We start from the raw sequence: 19,263 nt of genomic DNA, 5'->3' as shown, positions 1-19,263 counted from the left end.
CGTGAGTTATCTTGTTCGTTTTGCAGATTTATTGTATGCGGGACGTTTAGCTTGCTTAAGGATTTGTGTAAGTGCAAACGGAAAAAAAGGATCGGCAAAACGAGCTGTATTCTGAGAAATACATTTTTAAAATATGCATATGCATTTATATTTAGGATATATTTACAGTGTATTTTCTCAAAAAGTACAGTATATATATTGATTTATTTGTTAATATATAATTGAGAGATTGTGTAAATAGTGGGGCTGTGCAAAACAATTTAAAAATGAATATACAGTATAAACTTACTTTTAATGCTGTCTCGTTGACATCTTGTGCAGTATCACCAGCAGACTGTATATTAAGTCTTGATGCTTTAAGTTGAATACCTGTACTGTAAACCGCTGATAATTTGTAAATGTCGTTTTTGTTTCAATGGATATTGCAGCAGTACATCCCTGGCATATCTCCTTCTGTAGTCTATTTGTTTGGAGCAGTTTTTATTTTTACATTTTAAGAACTACAATTGATAAAGTAACCTTCACAGCAAAAGGTGCAATCGGTCAAAACTACAGGCAGGAAATAACAATGTGTCACGGTTTTCTGTATAATAAATCAAAAAATATTAACATTAATAATTACATTTCCCATCAAATTGGTATCAGATTAAATGCATAATAAATTACTTTCAAAACATGTTATAAAATAAGTGAAAATGCTGAATACATTTTGACACCCCATATGCAAACACACACACGTTTCAGATGCTGAATTGCAAACCAAACTCAAGCAATTCCTTCTTTCCAAGTGTCCAGGAGGGTGGAAAAAACACTTGGAAAGAAGAAACTAGATAGGAAACCAGGCTGCTAGTTTCCTCAAACAAGTGTCCATGTCAGTATTACTACACACACACTAAGTAAAAGAATGAGACTTGAAGGAGTTCAAATGAAAATGAGAAGTCATTTTATTTTTGATGTTCAGTTACACAGCATGCTTGTGCTCAGCGAAGGGCTGCAGGTTCATGGTACAGTGCAATGGAGGGACTCTTGCAGGTTCATGGTACAATGCAGTGGAGGGACTCTGGCGTGCGGGCAGCAGCACCAGCCTCTCAGTCGTCGTGTTTCAGAGCCTTGATCTTGCTCTTGCGCCGATCGATCTCTTTCTCCAGGCGATCAATCTCCTTCTTGTGGTGGCCGATTTCCTCCTCGTGGTGCTTCCTCAGGGCATCCAGCTGCTCACGCTCCTTCTTCCTAGAAACAAGAGACAGCAGACCGAGGGGCTGGCATAAAGACACTTCTATTTACACAAGGGGCTTATTTAGGAGTGTTGGAATTCGGTACCTGCACAGGCAAAAAGCAATCCTATAGGGAGACAACAGAGTACCAAAAAATAAAAGGATTCATACGTTGTCGACACACACATCAGAGGGTGAATCAATTAAACTAGGATTACCATTACAATAATACAAATGCTAAACTACCTCACAGCTGCTCAGGAGCAATTCAATCATGCAATATGCACATATGGGCAATTTCTTTTATAACATACTGTGATGTCAACCATCACTACTAAGAATCTGCAGTATCAACAAATCACAGAGTGTGCCCTCCACCACCCAAGATGCTAATTGAACACTTGACATACTTGAAGTATTGCTCCTCTTGTGCTGCTTGTCTCTTTCCGAAAGCTCCTCCGGCTTCCCGGATCGATCCTCCTCCACCGCCCCCCTTCCCAGCTCCCTTTCCCAGCTCTCCCAGCTGCAACGCAGAAGACAGGGTGCATCACTAGAACAGGGAAGAGTGGCCAGGCAGCTCCAGGAAGCTGATCTGGGAATTCAAACTTGACGACCAACAAGTTCCCATGGGGTAGGCTGCATAGCTTTCAAACTGCTGCGTTCACTATTATTATATTAATACTGTTTGGTTTTGACCCGTGTCCTTGATGGGTAAATGCTTACAGATTGTGAAGCACAATATATACAGAACCATTCTAGCTTGGCAGCCCTAATGACTCAGCTGTGCAACAGGTGTTGTCACTACATTACTACATGCATGAAGCGCTGTGATCTTTTTTTTTTGGTTTAGAATCGGCTACTGCTAAAAAAATAAAGTGTAAACGACGAAGAACATCAGGGAATGACTAGTTCAATTTCACCAGATTACCCAAATCCAACATTTTCCGTTACCCGCTAAATGCACAGTGCGCATGCTTCAGTCACATACTGGGAGAAGGTATTGGGTTTGCTACTCTGCATAGCAAGGTGCGGCTTGACTGTACAGTAGATTATTAGTAGGTCTGTTGTAATAGTAGGCAGTTGAAGCCAGTACATTCCAGAATAATCTACCTGCTTGCACCAGCCCGTTCAGTAAGCAGATCCAAGGATACAGATCTCCTCTTAAATTGGATTAGTTACATTTATCTGCTATAATATGGAAGCCCATCTGTGAAACAAAACAAAGTCCAGCCATATGCTCTTACTGTACTGGTCGGCTTCTCGATTTCATTGCAGCAATAGCCACCGTTTTGGCCAATTAATCTACAGTACTCGATGTAGTTGCTGAAACAAAACGTCTACAGTAGTCTAACAGCGCACACTAACGGGGTCTAACACGTTTGAGATTATATTAATAGCCCAGTGGAGATGCAACATAGTTTAATGGTTCAGGCAACTTGTCACCGTTTAGAAAATAAGTCATTATAATACAGAACAGCAGTAAATATGTATTGTGTGTGTGTGTGTGTGTGTATCTGAACTTTTGTGGGGTTTTGCACACGACGCAGGAGTGACTAGGTAAAAAATTCTGTATCGTTGTTGTGGGGCAATTACTGACGCCTCGATCCCAAACAGACTTCTGCAAAAATATTAACATGTAACTGTTTCAACTGGCTAAAAATGAAAGGTTGTGTTAAAATATCCACTAGAATTAAGTCAACAGGTACGGTGCATCATCTTGAAAACATGTTCAAATTAAAACACTCGTTTAGCAGCTTACATCGCATATTTCGTTTGTTCAACACAAGAAGCAATACATGCATTATTTAATCAATAATAGAATGGAACTGATTAAAAAGCAAACCGTGCTTGACACACCATCACCTGGTATGAAATCGTGGGAGACTACATTCCTAGGCCTGCAGTTGCAAGTCGCCATCAACTGTAGTGTAACTTTAAATCTGCAGGTTAATAACATATTTATAGACTATAACGTTTTTGTGACAGCAGATGCATTACCTGACTGGAGTCAGAAGACATCCTAATTTGCGCAACCAGGACACTTCTTAGGTTCGATCTCAACAGCCTTGCCATATCTTTCCGTTTGCAGCCTAAATAATAATAGAAAGGAGTTTGTCCTTGTGTTTTATAGAGGGAGCAGGGACCGGCACTGACTTACACGGGGAAACTTAAACTTTTCAGTAAAACAAATACAAGACAATGACAAATCCACCAGCTCCCCTGACAGGAAAATGGCGTGTTTGTGTTATTTTAAAAATTAAAATATAATGAGCGTGTATCTGTTTGTTATTTGCGGTGTGTTAGAATGAACTTGACATTTGTAGCCTGTCACTTTGGGTAAAACTATAGTCGGCCCCTTATTGCAAATTAAAGGAGGACATTTATATCTTTTAAATGTGGTTGACGGTGTTTGACTGCTAGAGGGCGGTGTTGGGACAGGAAAATAATATATATTTGAAATACATGTAAATGAAATATAATACGTAGTTATTACCTTAAGAGATAAACATAACTGAATGAATATGGGTAATGGAATTAACCGGGCTGAATTCAAAATGAATTACTGCAGAACTGAAGGGAAGTGAATAAGATATTCAGGTTTATTCCTGTGGTATTCAGTCGTAATTCATTTTAAATTCTACCCACCTGAAACTTACATGGTCTGAAAACGTTCCTTGGTCATTACCTCTTTTAAGACCAGCGCAGACTCCTGACAGTGTTTCCTGTGTACACAGCCAAAACACAAAGCCAAATGTTATCTGTAAAAATAATAATAATAAAAAATCTGCAGCTATCAACCGTGGTTTTAAAAAGTTGCATTTCTTTGCTAACATCATTGATCTAAAGCTCAAAATTGGTCTTGGAGACGTTTTGACAAATCTTGGTGATCTTAAAAGCATGTACCGATCTTTCAGAAAAACACTGTGGTTTGACAGACTCTTCTCTTTACCTTTGGAAAGGTGGTGAAGCCGATCGTTTGGATGTTGTCTTGGAAAAGTCATGATCGTATTACCGGTGTTTGTTTTTCATTTGCGGAGGTGGCTGGTCAAGCAAATGCATCCGGCTGTGTTTATGTTATTTCTCAAATAGTGTTTTTACAGGTGTTTTCTCACAACTGTGATGTATTGACCTCTTTATTAGCATCACTAAATACAATAAAGGCAGTAGAAGGTGTACCAGAGCTTGCATGCACCTGCACGACACACCCCTACAATATCACACCAGTGTTTCCAATAGAAAAACACATCGCTGGTTATTTTAGAAGATAATGGCCTTATTAAAGCTGCATTTGACATTAAACTGTTGTGTTTTGCAACTGTACAGTTTCGCTGTGACCAGGCCTGTGTTACCATCTATACATGTGTACAGCAATGTGGAGACACAGCACACAGAGATCAGTCATTAATTGTGAGCTTTTATTCACAATATTGCAAAAATACATCCATTGGTTTAAAATGAAAATTTGCAAATACATAACACAGTGAGCAGTAGTTTTCTTTGCATTGTGCTGTACACAAGCGCCAATGCATCTTCTTCACACTACACTCGCACTTACACACAACAGAAATGCAGGTACCAAAAAAAAAAAAAAAAGGGTCACATCAATTAGAAGTCAGTTTTTTTTCCCCTCTTATTTTTTCTCCAAATTAAATACATATTTACAATTTAAACATGAAATCCATTTTTTTTTTTAAAAAAACATAAATGTTTAAAAATAAAAAAGTGGGATCACAGGAAAATAGCCAAAATCCAATGAACCTTTTAGGATGCATATCAAATTAAGAAAATCAGAAGGGGAAAAAAATCAGGTTTCGGATTTCAGGGTTAATAACCCAAACACTACTTAAAAATTCAGGTCATTCTAGACCCCAAGCAAGCACAGGTCAGTCTTGCTACCAGACAGACTGAATCAAATCTTCAGTGTCATGGAATATGTATATGCTGCTGCATATGTTTTGAGAAAGAGGATGGAGTGAGAGAGAGCGTTTTCATGTACCTCATGTAAAACACTTGGAAAAACCTCCCCCTCAGAGAAATGTCTGTCCGGTTCACTATTCTTAGTCAAATTCGGATAAGAATTTGTGTATGTGTACCTTCTACATGTGTTATGTGTGCATCTATTTGCATGTGGAGATAATGGGGAATTTTACTTAGGGGGTGGATGGGTTTCGATTGTAAGTCGCCCTGGATAAAGGCGTCTGTTAAGAAATAAATAATAATAATAATAATAATAATAATAATGGGTTTCGATCCTGGAAGTTTTGCTTGTTGTAAAACTGTGGTTCCTTAAGATATGCGTTCCAGTGTAGATGAGATTCTCTGCATCGCGTGTTTAAAACAAAAACAAAGGAATGGAGAATGAAAACGCAGGTCAGAGGGTCTGGAGGAGACGGCGGGCTCCTCTCCTGAGCCAGCGCAGCAGGGGGACCCCAGTCCCAGGCCGTCAGTCCTGTTTGGCCCCCTTGAGGGCCCGCAGCCGCTCCAGCAGGGGAGGGTGGGAGTAGTGCCACATGGAGAAGAGCCAGTCTGCCACGGGGAAGCCCAGGTTGTCCTTGTTGAGCTTGATCAGGGCGGAGTACAGCTCTGTGGCCTTCCCCATGTTGCGAGCGAAGGCGTCTGCCTGGAACTCGAACCTGCGACTCAGCACCGTCAGACAGAACGACAGCACCTGGAAATCATTAGAGAAAGAAATTACAATGAAATACAATCTAGAGGGGTGTTTACCTGCACGTCAATTCAGAACAATGCTATAGAATATTTTAGAAGAGTCGCTGGGAGGATACAAAAAAGATACAAATGTTGTGCAACCCACAATGATGCAGCCAGAAAAAGACAAGCACATATTTGTATCACAATACAGTATTTTGCTATCGGTATAATGAGGTGTATTACCTCATTGTAGGGGGAGAAGATAAACTGGAAGATGATCATCAGGCCAATCAGGGTGGGCTGGTTGTCATAGAAACCAAATGCAGTGAAGAGCTCCTTTCGGCCAATCAGAACAGCAAACAGGAAGAAACACAGGAAGGAATTCATCTGCCAAGACAAGAGAGACAGAGATTTTAATGATTCACTCAAGTTGGTTCTTGCAAAGTAATTACAGTACTTGGCCCAATGAACTTTGTTAAAACAGCATAGATTACCAATAAAATCAGCAACTTGCTGAATAATTCTAACATGGTTCCCCATGTAATGCAGATCGGTACTGCTCTGTGAAACAACCTTGCACCCATGCTTCAGGAGAAAGCCTCTACCTCTGGTCACTAAGCAGACCCCTTGTGTTCAGTTACCTGGCTGATCACGATATTCTTCACGGTGTGGCCCAGTTTCCAGTGGCCCAGTTCATGCCCCAAGACAGCCAGGATCTCTGGGTTGTTGCAGCCCTGCTTCTTATTCTGTGAACAAAGGAGATATGTTACTTTGTTGTAACCTATTAAAAGCACCACCTACCTAGATGAAACTTCTCTTTCATAGAAGATACCTATCTTCAGAGGCCAACAGCAACATTGGATACAAAGCACACATACACAAATCCTAAATTTCTGACCGACGTATAATCTAATGTAACAAGATTCACGGGTGAAAGTCAAGACTCTTGTAATGTGTAATTTACATATGTTGTGCCTGCTTATAGTAATAGTGAGACTTGAGGTCCATGTATACAGGTGGTCTTTGATGAGTAGGGTTGACAGCATGTTCTACTTCCCCTTCAGTTTAGACGTTCAGAACAGCAGGTGCTGTCTTCTTTGTCTAATGGTGAACACACTCACCTTCGGTTTGGCTTTGTTCTCAGTGCTATCGCTTTCCCCGCTGTGCTCGGGGACGGGCTGGGGCTCTAGCCCTGGCTCCCCTGCCCCCGGCTCCCCTGCCTTGTTCAGAGGAGAGTAGTCCTCCAGGAGTGTGTCGAACAAGACGATCCGTTTGTTCTTGAAGAACCCGTAGAAATAGGCATTGCTGTGGGAGGAGCGTTTGGAGCCTGAAAGACAGATGGAGGGTTAAAAAGATGGTTACCGATTTTTCCCCACACCAATGCCTCACTGGAAGTCAGTAAGAGCCAGCAGGGATCATGGACCTTAAATCAAATACAGACACTGTGGCTCCAAACAAAAATTCTATACAGCCTGATAGCTTTTTATATAACACTGTTTTTGTCAATGCCTCCTAAGCACCTTTCACACTGGCTACCCGGGTCACAAGCCTGTGTAATGTGAAACCACTTACCTGGTTTGTACTCAGGTTGACCCAGATCAGCAGCAACCCAGCTCAGGATGTGGGTCAACATGCTTTGACCCAGGTCGAGCGAGACAAAATGCATGATGGGCGTTTGTAAGCGGACGAAGTAACAATCAGCCATGCCTGTGCAAAGGTTTCACTTCTTCAAGGAACATTTCTGTTTAGCCATATTTCTGTTGATTGAAACACACTAGGGGGCAGATTGCAGCAGGGATGTAGAAACATTTGCTCTAATCAACATTTGGGCTGACGATTCAATCCAGAGAAGCTGACCAAATGAAAGGGTGGTCATGTGGACGTTGATGCTTCTGGGGCATTGCGTACGCACATTGTGTAGTTGCTTCTGTCATCCAGGTTGATTCTGCTTCAGGTCGTAACCTGGATAGGGTCTGACCCAGGTAGAGTATGTTAGTGTGAAAGGGGCTCCAGTCATTTTGCTTTTAACTCTCTACTGGTGATCAGTGTAAAGTTAGTATTTCAGTGCATTTTGCATTTGCTGGTTGTATTAGTAATGTCTGATTCTGAAAACAATATGGTATTATAAGTGGACTCTGAATTTCAAATCCCATTATCTTGCAATAACAGGACGTGGTATAGTTTGGATAAACAAACGTTCCATAATCAAAGAGCACTTGGATTTTGCCCATTTAGTTAGCAATTACAGGCACCTTACCTTCCACCACATAAACTTTGGTGAGGGGGAAACTGATTGACTTCGCCATAGACTCGATGTTTCCCCTCAGCTCCCCGTCAGGCAGTGGGGTGAACTTGTCAAACAAAGGAGCGATGTAGTCTGCGTAGATCGTTACTAACACCTGCCAACACACAGAGAGAGAGACAGAGGAAATCAAAATACTGAACATCACAAACGATTTCACAATCCAACAGTGAGATATGGGGCTTATACTGGCTAGACGTCAAGACCACATGTTGTAGGCCTACTTTTTGTAAAAGACAGGTCATTATTTTTTTAATGTCCATCTACAAATATTGAATCTTGATTTATATTAGCTGTGTTGTGCAAAATTTTCAACAGTTTTCAAGGCAGTAAAAGTATGCATCTTCTTAGAAAACTTAACACATCTTGACCCCCTTATTCAAATTCCAGCATGATGAACACAATGAAACAAGGGGTTAAACCTTGTTATATAAATCGGGGATCACAATCTGATACTAGTAAGAGCTCTATTTCCCCATCCCTTATATTAACCCTAACAGATCTGACATAACTCCAACCACATCCTGGAGACGCTGCATTCATGCTCAAGATCAAACGGGAGTCTGTTTGAACATCTGCTTCATTTAGATATGAGTCACGCACAGGTACGTCATCCCCGACCAGCCCCTTTCTTCTTCTCCCTTTTAAAACACAGACCCCCCCCTCTCATTATGTTTGAAAAAATTATGAAATAAAAATCCCTCACCAGAGAGACGCCCAGGGTGAAGAGCCAGGCGTAGATAAAGAAATAGTCGCCTCCGATCTTGATGATGTACAGCAACAGCGAGGTGACTGGCAGCAGAATGCACTGTGTCACCACAAACTTCTTCACAGCATCCTTCAGGAAGAAGCCCAGAGTCTGCAAGAACAGAGGGGGTGAGCTCTGGCTCTAGACTCCTACCAGGGAATCGAGCAAAATGGGAAAGTGCATGGCCAACAGGGTGACAAGTTCCTAGGCATTGCAGTTCAGCCATTTCATGCTTTACCATGAACTTGACGTAGTGGCTAATTAAACTCAAGCCTACAATCCCAAGGGGAGTCACCCTGTAGAGCAACTTACTTTCTAGAAGAGGCTGTGCTTGGGCTCAACAGAACTTTCAAATTCCTGTGCAGAACCTCAGTTAAGGCAACCCTAAACGTGCAACTTTCAACTGGCTACTCCTGAGTCATAATGAAACATGTTCGCTGATAGCTTGTTCTTTCCTGAAAATTACCCAGAATGCTCTTGGGGTGACCGGCTGTTGTTCCACCAGCATGTTCACTAGAGAAGCACCTGCACAATAGTGCTGATGAGCACCAACACTGGAGGTCATGCAGTTTAACAGACAAGGTCATGAGACAAGCAGGTGCCACTATTGTTTGCTTGTAACCCAATTTCTGCATGCAGTCACACACCAAAAGTGCATTGTATAATATGTACTGTGTCTCGACAAAAGAAGATGCAGGTCCTGCTGCGAGACAAATACAGGAATACGCAAACACATATGAAAAAGGACCAGGAAGAGAGAGAAAAGAAATGTATCAGTGATAGCTGTAGTTGAAAGTGTAAACCATAGCTTAGATTGTATGGATAAATTAATATGATACTGTAAGGTTTTGGTCTAGGTGTCCATTTTGTGTATAGTATTTGCAGTGCTGTACTGTTTGACTGTTCCCACCATGCCAAGAACCCACTGAAAATGACAGTAAATATTCAATGGGTAGAAGTTTTTTTTTTCTATTATTTTTAAATATTAAGTTTCATTTTATTTTTTAAAACATGGACACCATCTCGCTTCTATCCACTGGAAGTTCATTTTCAGCACAAACCAGTCCCTGTATCGGTGGCGGTGATCCCTGCTGGTTACCTGCTGGTTAAAGCCATGCTTCTCCTCAATGACGAAGGTGTTGTAGATGCTCCAGGGCATGCCAGTCACTGCACTGAACAGAGTGGCCAGCAGCAGGAACGCCAGGGACTGAGTGATCTGGAAGCACACAAACAAACAAGGCAGGAGAGCGTTCTATCAGACACAATTTTACTATGAAAAACAACGTGTTCTTTATCAGTTTGCAACATTCTTCCATAGTTTGGTTCGGAATCACCTACCAGCAGAAAAGATTTGATTCTTGAAGACCTTCCACCTATCTGAAGTGTTTAATACTGGTTTGACACATTTCATTCCAGCTCAATTGGACCAAATAGGGCTGAACCTTTGAGTCAGTGGCTTATGACAAAGTCCAAAAAGCTTACCTCATACTCCGGCCCAAACCCAGCCCTTCCAATGAGGACTCCAGACAGCTTCCATAGGAAAGGAATCCCGCCTAGCAGGAGAATCAACTGCAAAAACACAGGAAGTTCAAGAGGAAAACATTCTCCAAAGACAGCTCTATAACCCTGGTACCACTGACCCAGGACTAGGGGTGTTTCATTTTTAAAAACTATTAGAACGTACAACTTTAAACATTTTAAATGTTTCAACATATTTTGAATGTTTGGAACCAATAAAAATACCCATTACAAGAAGTCCTCTAATATCAGAAGTGTCTTTATTTTGTAATTATTATTATTTGTTTATTTATTATTATTTGTTTATTTAGCAGACGTCTTTATCCAAGGCGACTTACAGAGACTAGGGTGTGTGAACTATGCATCAGCTGCAGTCACTTACAACTACGTCTCACCCGAAAGACGGAGCACAAGGAGGTTAAGTGACTTGCTCAGGGTCACACAAGGAGTCAGTGGCTGAGGTGGGATTTGAATCGGGGACCTCCTGGTTACAAGCCCATTTCTTTAACCACTGGACCACACAGCCTCCTCGTAATACTTATACAAATATGTGGAAAAGACTGACAGAAATATTAATTGAATGTGGATACATACATGTATTGTGTTGTATTCTCCATACACTGCTAAATTATACGCACTTGGCTAACGTTTGAACTGAAACCAATTAGCATGGGTCATACAGTTGACGTTAATATTGAAATAATCAAAATATGTTAATAAGAACATTAACACACAAAAGGTAGCAACACATTTACTCGAGGAAAAGCTATTAAACTCAAACCCCCGGAGTTCTGTACGCTTTGTATTTGGACAGGAACCTGTGGATTAGACCCCAGTGAAATGACTTTGTGTGGATGAGAATACTCACCGTCCCCTCGGTCTCAGAGTACAGCCCTGACCAGAAGCTGAAGGTGCTTTTGTCCAGCTGGTAGAGGCGAGATTTCTCAAAGGTCTCCGTGTCCATGATGTTTCCCAGCTCCGTCGGCACATGGGTCGTGGACCTGTACACCTTCCGCTAGAGAGACACGAATTAAAGAACATGTTTGCTTAGGTTTCACAGAAAGCTTCGGCACACAGGTTTCTTACATTCTAAACCATACCCTGCTGCTATCTGACGACTGTCATCTCCATGCTCCGCTTAGGATCAAGAAAACGAAACGGTATTGTAAACAAAGGAAAACAGGGGGTCCTACTGTATTATCACAAATAGATTAAATATTAAAATATACAAATAGGTTAAATATTAAAACATACAAATCGCTTTTGAAATGCTGCTGTTATAAAACCACAATGTTAGTCTTTACATCTTTAGAGTTACCGTCTTTTCTTCTGTACAGGCACAAGGTTTCATGACAATAATACAGTAATATGTTCTAGACGCTCAATAAAAAATGTGTCTTCCGATTTGTCTCCTTATCTTACCTGTCTGTAAGCAAGATAGGCCTCCCATAGGTAGACGGTCCACGAAAACAGTAAAACCGAATAGAAGATCTTATAAGAAATGGAAAGATCAGCTACAGACTGCAACATTTTCACAAAGGCTGTCTCTGCTCCCCGGTTTCAGAAAAAGAAAACACACGGTCAAGGTCCGGGTGATAATTGAATGAAGATAGCCGCCCTGCGTCTCTAATATATTCCCTACAGTGCTCAGATGCAGAGGATTTTTTTAAATAAATGCTCAGATGCAGAGGATTTTTTTTAAAATATTATTTTATGAAATGACACCTCACCCTAATTACAACCTCCTTTCCCTTCCATGCCCAACTGCCTGCGCTACACTCTACTAATCCGTGCAAAACGCGTGCGTCAAGACTACTGACACCTTAGTTCCGAGAAGATAGGTTCCGTGGCTAATTATTATTATTATTATTATTATTATTATTATTATTATTATTATTATTATTATTATTATTATTATTATTATTACTTAGCGTAAATTTGTCCTTAGGGCCAATTTAAAATATAGATTCCGCTTAATATAACAGGAAACCATAATTACATAACGGCAGTGATTTTTAAAGACAGGTGGATTGTTATGGTTTTCAAATATTTCACTATACAAGTTTTGAAAAAAAATGTAAAAGATTATAGCAGTATATCTATATCTACATATCTATATAGATATATAGATACTGTATATGATAGAATATTTGCTACCCTGAATATGTGTTTACAGTATAGACTCAAAAGCTAACATTTTCATATGCCGCGCATTAAATGTTGCATGACAGGTAATTCAGATCATTTATTTGTGTTACATGACGAGAATGCATTATTTCTAAATATCTGGTAACAATTACCCAGGTCTCAGGTCAAGGTAAAGTTTACCCAAGAAGTTGATACAACGCTGCAAATATTTCTGTATCTCAAATAGTTCTTTAGATTAACTCAAGACTGTGGATTGCTATTTGCTGTGCATTTCACACACTGTGAATACCGTACAGCTGTTGAATAGACGACTTATCCGACGTCAATAGTTTAGTACGTCTATTTAAAAAATACCTATAAACTTTGTTACCTAACACTTGTGCATTTATTGAATATTTGAATGCAGAATAATGCAAAAAATAAATCACTTTTATACTTCATAATCCTAGCACTACACATCAATATCAAATACAATTAGTTTACAGCGGCGATCCTTTATTGCAGTTTTGGCGATCCTAGTTCCTGCTTGCTTCATGTTTAATGTCATTATCATCACGCTGAGAAACTCTGTTTGCTTTCTATCCCGCCCTCCTCTCCGGAGCTGCAGCGCGGGCTGGAGCAGTCTGCTTCAGCCATACTATCGGAACATTGGTCAAGCGAGGCCAGCCTGCCGGCGCGCCGGGAATAGGGATGCTGGCGTTTCTTCTGCGTGTAGTGCATAACCAATTCCTCCATCGCCTGCACCTTTTGCTCCAAGTGCTGGATCTTCCTCAGGACCTTGTTCTGGAGAACGAGCTCCCGTCGTAACCTCCTTCTCTCGACCACCGTTAACCGCTTCAGGGCGCCTGGAAGCCGGACTGAACTCAGACGGTATCGACACACGTTGAAGCCTTCCAGCAGCGACGCACGCAGCTCCTGCAAATATAACAGGAGCACTATGAATAAGAGACAGGTATCCGTGCATGATATGTGAGGCAGGACATGCGAACAGCTGATCATTCATGTGATTTATCCATAGACAAGCAGACACTCCTCTCAGGTGGCTGAACGTATATATTTCTATACTGTAACCTACATCATTTTTATTTTTATTTATTTTTTGTTTATAATCTGCTCCTTTAAAAACGAACTAAATGGAGCGGGCCAAGTCTTTATAAAGATATTGAGAAGAGAGCTCAAATATGCGCATGGAATAAATTATTATTTATTTCTTAGCAGACATTATCCAGGGCGACATACAATTGTTACAAGATATCACATTATTTTTACACACAATTACCCATTTATACAGTTGGGTTTTTACTGGACCAATCTAGGTAAAGTACCTTGCTGAAGGGTACAGCAGCAGTATCCCCCACCTGGGATTGAACCCACGGTCCTCAGGTCAAGAGTCCAGAGCCCTAACCACTACTCCACACTAAGCAAACCTTACACCAGGAGGATAGCGCTGCAGTTAAACTATCCATTCTATTACATATCTATTACATATATATATATATATATATATATATATATATATATATATATATATATATATATATATATATATATATATATATATATATATATATATATGCAACTCACGCGTAGTTGACGTTGCACTCGATCCCTGTATATGAAAATCAAGCAACATACTACTGCTAGAACCGCGATAAAACCATACAGAATGCCATCCTCGCCAAGCCAATACAAGTCTAATAATTCCAATTGGGGGTTGGGATTACTGCTCACCGCGGGGCTAAACCCCGTGTTTTTGAGCATGACAGTGCGGACCCTAGCCCAGACTGCTCCGCTTTTATCCGACATCGGTTCTGATTTGGAATTCGAAACCGGTTGCGGAACTAGCGAAGCGAATATTGAAAAAAAAACAACCATTGATGTAGGCTATACTGCGATCACCTTCATGTAACTAATCACTTTGGTAAACTTGTGTTTTTTGTTTTTAGTTTTTTACCTCCGGGTGCAGTGACCGTTTGTGTCACGGTAACGTTTATGAAGTCAAAAACAGCATAACATTTTATACCGCCCATATGAAAATACTAGATGAACATACTGAACATATAGTGCATTTTAATCTGTGATTAACCAATGAGCGATCGTTCATTAGGATGTCACACCACAACTAACAATGATGTCAGCGTGGCCTACTTTTCATAGCACGGGTATCTGATTTGCTTTGTCATTTGAAGTCTGTATATTCAGAACTGCTGACACGTTTTATATACTATACCAGTTGTATATTTATGTAACATACAGGTATATATTTTGTAACCATGTTTCATGCGCTCCCAGCATTGAAGTCCTAGTGCATTATGGTTTGTTTAATGTTTACAAACCAGTTTGCAATACGGTGCGTTTCAGCCGGCGTTTTAACACCCTGTTGCCATGGACGCACCTGCCTCTAAAAATCCCAGCACCCTCTGCACATCGTTGCCATGCAACAGCAAGTTTGTTGTTGCAGACTGAGATAAGCCGGTTGCAAGAATGGACGAGCAATCGACAGAAGAGGTAAGTTTATTTGTTTTAGTAATTGATTTGACCTTTTATTTCTTAATAAGTGTAATTCATAGCAAACCGTATATATGAATCTGATCAGTTGAAGGTTTTAGTTGGAACACGGTTTATAACTCCCTGTTTTGTATTTTTTGTAGACAGCATTTGTTGTGGATGATGTCAGCAATATTATTAAAGATGTAAGTATAATTTCAAGCAGCATGAAATGTCATTGTATTCATTTGTCCCACCTTTCCCCTGTTTTTTAATTATGTTTGCAATCACTGACAGTGGTTCTGGCTTCTCATGAACCAGTATTGAGTATTGAGTAGAGAGTGTTTCATTGTACGTTTGTGTGTTAATACAGTATAATAAGATGGTACGGTTTTCTGTTTTTAGGCAGTGGAAAGCACGATAGGGAGCAGCGCATACCAGCACAACAGGGTTAACCAGTGGACATCCAGTGTCGTGGAAACAAGCCTCAATCAGCTCACCAAACTGGGCAAACCTTTCAAATACATTGGCAAGTCTTTTTATTATACTGTATGTTTTGATGTAAAAGTGACCAAAACTCCGGAACACTTAATGATTGATGGGACTGAACTGATGGCCTTAGTTTGAGCTTGAGGGGATGTAATCAGTGAACAGTAGAACATAATGGAAGTTTTTGCTTCAGTGCAAAGTTTTGCACCCCTTTTAAACAGAGTAAATGTCCAGTTCACAGTATTTCAGGAAGTTTCTGTGGCGCACAATCCTTTTTCCAAAAAGGTTGTCTAGTGTTTTTAAGTGATGTCTTTTTTTGTCTGAAAACCTTGTAAATACACAATCTGCTGTCCTGCTCTGGTTTAAAAAATACTAAAACAAGGGCAATGGTTCAGAACCTGTTGGGCTAAGAGCCATATTCAGACCAACGCTGTGTGTAATAAACTCTCCAATGCTAAGTGTTGTAGACCGCCCTTTTAATAACTGAATCCCTTAAAAGACAGCAGATCCCTATCTAGATACATTTCAGAAAAAAAAATGCTCTTCTATTACTTAAATAATGACTACATTCTGTTTTAATATTAATAGTAGATGATAAACTAATATGCAGCTGGCTAATCTGAGTATCTGTGGTTTTGAAATGGCAGCAATGTTCACTTATTTTTTTAGCATACCTCTATATGGATTGAAAGAACATTTTTAAAAACAGTCTGATCTAGTAAGTATTTACTGTTAGGTTTTCTGTTTTTAAAACAGACCATGCTAGTGAAATACATATTCTCAAAGGTTGATGTATTCATGTATTTAAACATGCCAGTGGGGTGTGCATGTCTCAGTCACATGGGTCGATAAGCTGTATAGTCTGGGGTTTTAAACAGGTAATTATTTCACCTGTAATGGTCTATTGACAAGTACCATAGTATTACGTAAGGGTTTAAACATTAAACAATCAGCTACAAACTTCAGGATCTTGTAAATAATCTTTAACGGCTCTATCCTTTTAGTGACCTGTGTTATTCTACAGAAGAATGGGGCTGGTTTGCATACAGCAAGTTCCTGTTTCTGGGACAACACTGTTGATGGTAAGGGGATGAACGACAGGCACTGATGTGCGTACCTTTCACACTAAGGATTCTAGTGCAATTCAGTATTACGATTATGCTTTTTAAACATGCTACTGAACATGATTGAACTCCACTTTGATACTGTATTCAAGAAGGTTTGCACAATGCCTTAAGTCAAACCCTGAATTGACATGAAAGGTTCCCTTTCAGAGACCAATGTCTGAATTTTCACAATTGACGCGACAGGCTTTCCTTTAAGGGCCAACATTCACTTACGGTGGTTCCCCTCGACTTCCATAGCTACCGTATAATCTTGTGAAAACACACTTCCGCTTATGTACAGTATGGGGGTGTGCTTATACACGTTGTAAGAGTTAATAACGGCATTGTCTGGTTTGTGGAAAACTAAAGGGAGGGGGTATACCTGTAGTCCAGCAGCAAGACAAGATCAGACTGCAGGTGCTCTGAGCGAATTGCCAGGAGCAATGGGCCTTCAAGGCCACAGAGGAAGTTGCTGAGTTGGCTCTAAATAATGGGGTGTAGCTGAACAGAGTTTGAACAAAGCACCTACTAACATGGGCAATTAAGATATTCAGCAGCTTGTAGAGATAGAATGATATTATATAGACATGTACGCTTGCAGTAGTTATTTGTTTAGAATATCCCGCTAAGTCCACATGGATTGCCTCCCTGTTGTTTTCTCTTCTGTGCCAATAAAGGACACCTTATTAACCAGCTGCTGTTGTTCCTGAATGAATTCCTTACAAGATAAGCACATGTGCTTGTCTGCAGGACTGTTTTTGAAAGGAGTTGAAGAAAAAGAAAATTCTATTAGAAATCCAATTACGAGACTTCAGTGTTACTGCCACACACTACATTGCTTGGTGTATAATAATGCAGATTGTATCCCTCCCCCTGCCTTGCATTGGCATTTGATTTAGCTGTTGGGGCATTTCTACTTGGTGTTGAGGCTTATACTATATATGAAACCAAAAGTGTACCTGCATTTTCTAAGAAAACCAAGTATACCCAAGTGTAAGCCTATGTGCCTCTTTGCACAATTATAGTCTGCTTTACTGCACAGAGGAGTTCAGAACTTCGGTTCATCTTAACCACGCTATAGGTAGCTGGGTGTAGTAAGATTCAGGTGTTGATATGCAGTTCAGTGTCAGTATCTCCTTAGATCAATTGTATTTATTTACTGAGAAAATTGGCATAGCAATTTCTTGCAGTATTAAAGGTTGCAGCTGTTTCAAGCGTTTTCACAATTGCTCTTAGTTCACTAATACTAACCCTTCAGGGAGTAGCACACCCTAAAAAATATTTTTTTGTAATTTAATTGTGATGAATATAATACTGATAGTGTTGCTACAGGTTATTGTAGATGCACATTTTTTTTGTTTTGTTTTTAAAGCTTTAAGTGTAAACGAGGGTCTCCTCATATACAGATCAGCCTGTAGCTTGTCACGATCTCTTATAAAAATGAATCCACTTTTGTCTCTTTTTATAGGAAGCTGTACAGTGAGGTGGGAGAACAAGACCATGTACTGCATCGTCAGCATCTTTGGGCTGGCCCTTTAAACACAGTGTCACACTACGGATCTGTCTCAAACGGGGAAAAAAAAAAAAGAATAAATAAAAAACCCTAGTTCTTGCTTTAAATTGTGATCATCAAGACAAGCTGGGGTAAATGAGCAGGGACCAACGTGAAGAAAGTTGGAGTAAAGTGATAGATGTGGTTGCAGATTTACATTATTGAACTGGATGCCATTTAGGGATTGCTATAAGATTATGCTATTGTGCCAACTTCATTTTTAACTAAATACCAGTAGTTTGACTTTAAAATCTGATTATGGTCATTTCATTAATCGTGTATAAAATCACGTCAATCACGAACAGTGCTCCATTTAATGTTTCACAGACAAAAACGTCACATCACATTAGTACAGTATCTGCAAAACAAATCTCACGCCTGTGAAGTGTTTAATGTGCCAAGAAGTTGTTCTTCATGAGACGGACAGATCCAACCACATTTTGTATTTCTTGTATGTTACAGAACAAATAAAATCAGTGAGCCGTATTTTCACAATTTTTTGAAGATCTACATTTTTTTTTGAGATAGAGTATGAGCAATGTTAAATCAGAATTTAAAAATTGGATATAACTGTAAAGGTTTTTTGTATTGGAACAGCATATCTTCTGTCTGGCAAATTACTATAAAGTTAATGAAAGAAACAGGGTTCAGTACTTTGCTACAATTGACAGAGCCTTCCCTTTAACTGAATATTAACTGTCACTGCTTTCAAATGAAGAATCTGCACCTGTTTAAACCACAGGTACTTAGTAATGCATCTGTGGTATAAATACTTTTTTTTTTCTTTTAACAGAAACTAACTGCAGAGATTTTATTTATAAAATAAGCCCATTTAAGAGCCACATTAATATGAACAAAACACAACTTGTGAATGCTCAATAAACCTTTTCACTGTAAGTGTTTTTCTCCTTTGAATACAACATTACAGAGTGCAAACCTAGACCTTTCCATTGGACTCCTATTGTCTTGTACTGCATGTTACTATAAATACTCAATAAACAAGCAGCAGAATCTAAGATTTCCGGTTGATGCTTATGGTGTATCCAGCT

General features: G+C 39.8%; 3 protein-coding genes across 3 annotated transcripts; 1 reads left to right on the top strand and 2 right to left on the bottom strand.

Annotated features, from left to right (window-relative positions):
- Positions 1 to 920: 920 nt before the first annotated feature.
- On the bottom strand, positions 921 to 3,371 carry LOC117413880 (ATPase inhibitor B, mitochondrial-like). Its single transcript, XM_034023281.3, has 3 exons — positions 3,213 to 3,371; positions 1,625 to 1,737; positions 921 to 1,230 (listed from the first exon to the last, which is right to left on the bottom strand). Exons 1-3 carry the CDS (start codon positions 3,285 to 3,287, stop codon positions 1,089 to 1,091), a joined length of 330 nt encoding a protein of 109 aa, XP_033879172.2. The 5' UTR covers positions 3,288 to 3,371; the 3' UTR covers positions 921 to 1,088.
- A 1,539-nt stretch (positions 3,372 to 4,910) lies between these two features.
- On the bottom strand, positions 4,911 to 12,264 carry LOC117412974 (CAAX prenyl protease 1 homolog). The gene is made up of 10 exons (XM_034021644.3): positions 11,855 to 12,264; positions 11,301 to 11,447; positions 10,397 to 10,483; positions 10,014 to 10,130; positions 8,873 to 9,025; positions 8,122 to 8,263; positions 6,986 to 7,191; positions 6,506 to 6,610; positions 6,108 to 6,251; positions 4,911 to 5,883 (listed from the first exon to the last, which is right to left on the bottom strand). Exons 1-10 carry the CDS (start codon positions 11,960 to 11,962, stop codon positions 5,659 to 5,661), a joined length of 1,434 nt encoding a protein of 477 aa, XP_033877535.3. The 5' UTR covers positions 11,963 to 12,264; the 3' UTR covers positions 4,911 to 5,658.
- A 2,627-nt stretch (positions 12,265 to 14,891) lies between these two features.
- LOC117413442 (dynein light chain Tctex-type 1-like) lies at positions 14,892 to 19,111 on the top strand. Its single transcript, XM_034022643.3, has 5 exons — positions 14,892 to 15,088; positions 15,232 to 15,273; positions 15,473 to 15,596; positions 16,561 to 16,638; positions 18,131 to 19,111. The coding sequence occupies exons 1-5, from the start codon at positions 15,065 to 15,067 to the stop codon at positions 18,199 to 18,201; spliced, it is 339 nt and encodes a 112-aa protein (XP_033878534.2). The 5' UTR covers positions 14,892 to 15,064; the 3' UTR covers positions 18,202 to 19,111.
- The last annotated feature ends 152 nt before the right edge of the window (positions 19,112 to 19,263 follow it).

Source organism: Acipenser ruthenus, chromosome 23 (assembly GCF_902713425.1).
Source record: "Acipenser ruthenus chromosome 23, fAciRut3.2 maternal haplotype, whole genome shotgun sequence".
Taxonomy (NCBI): Eukaryota; Metazoa; Chordata; class Actinopteri; order Acipenseriformes; family Acipenseridae; genus Acipenser; species Acipenser ruthenus.
This window is presented reverse-complemented; position numbering and strand designations above follow the sequence as displayed.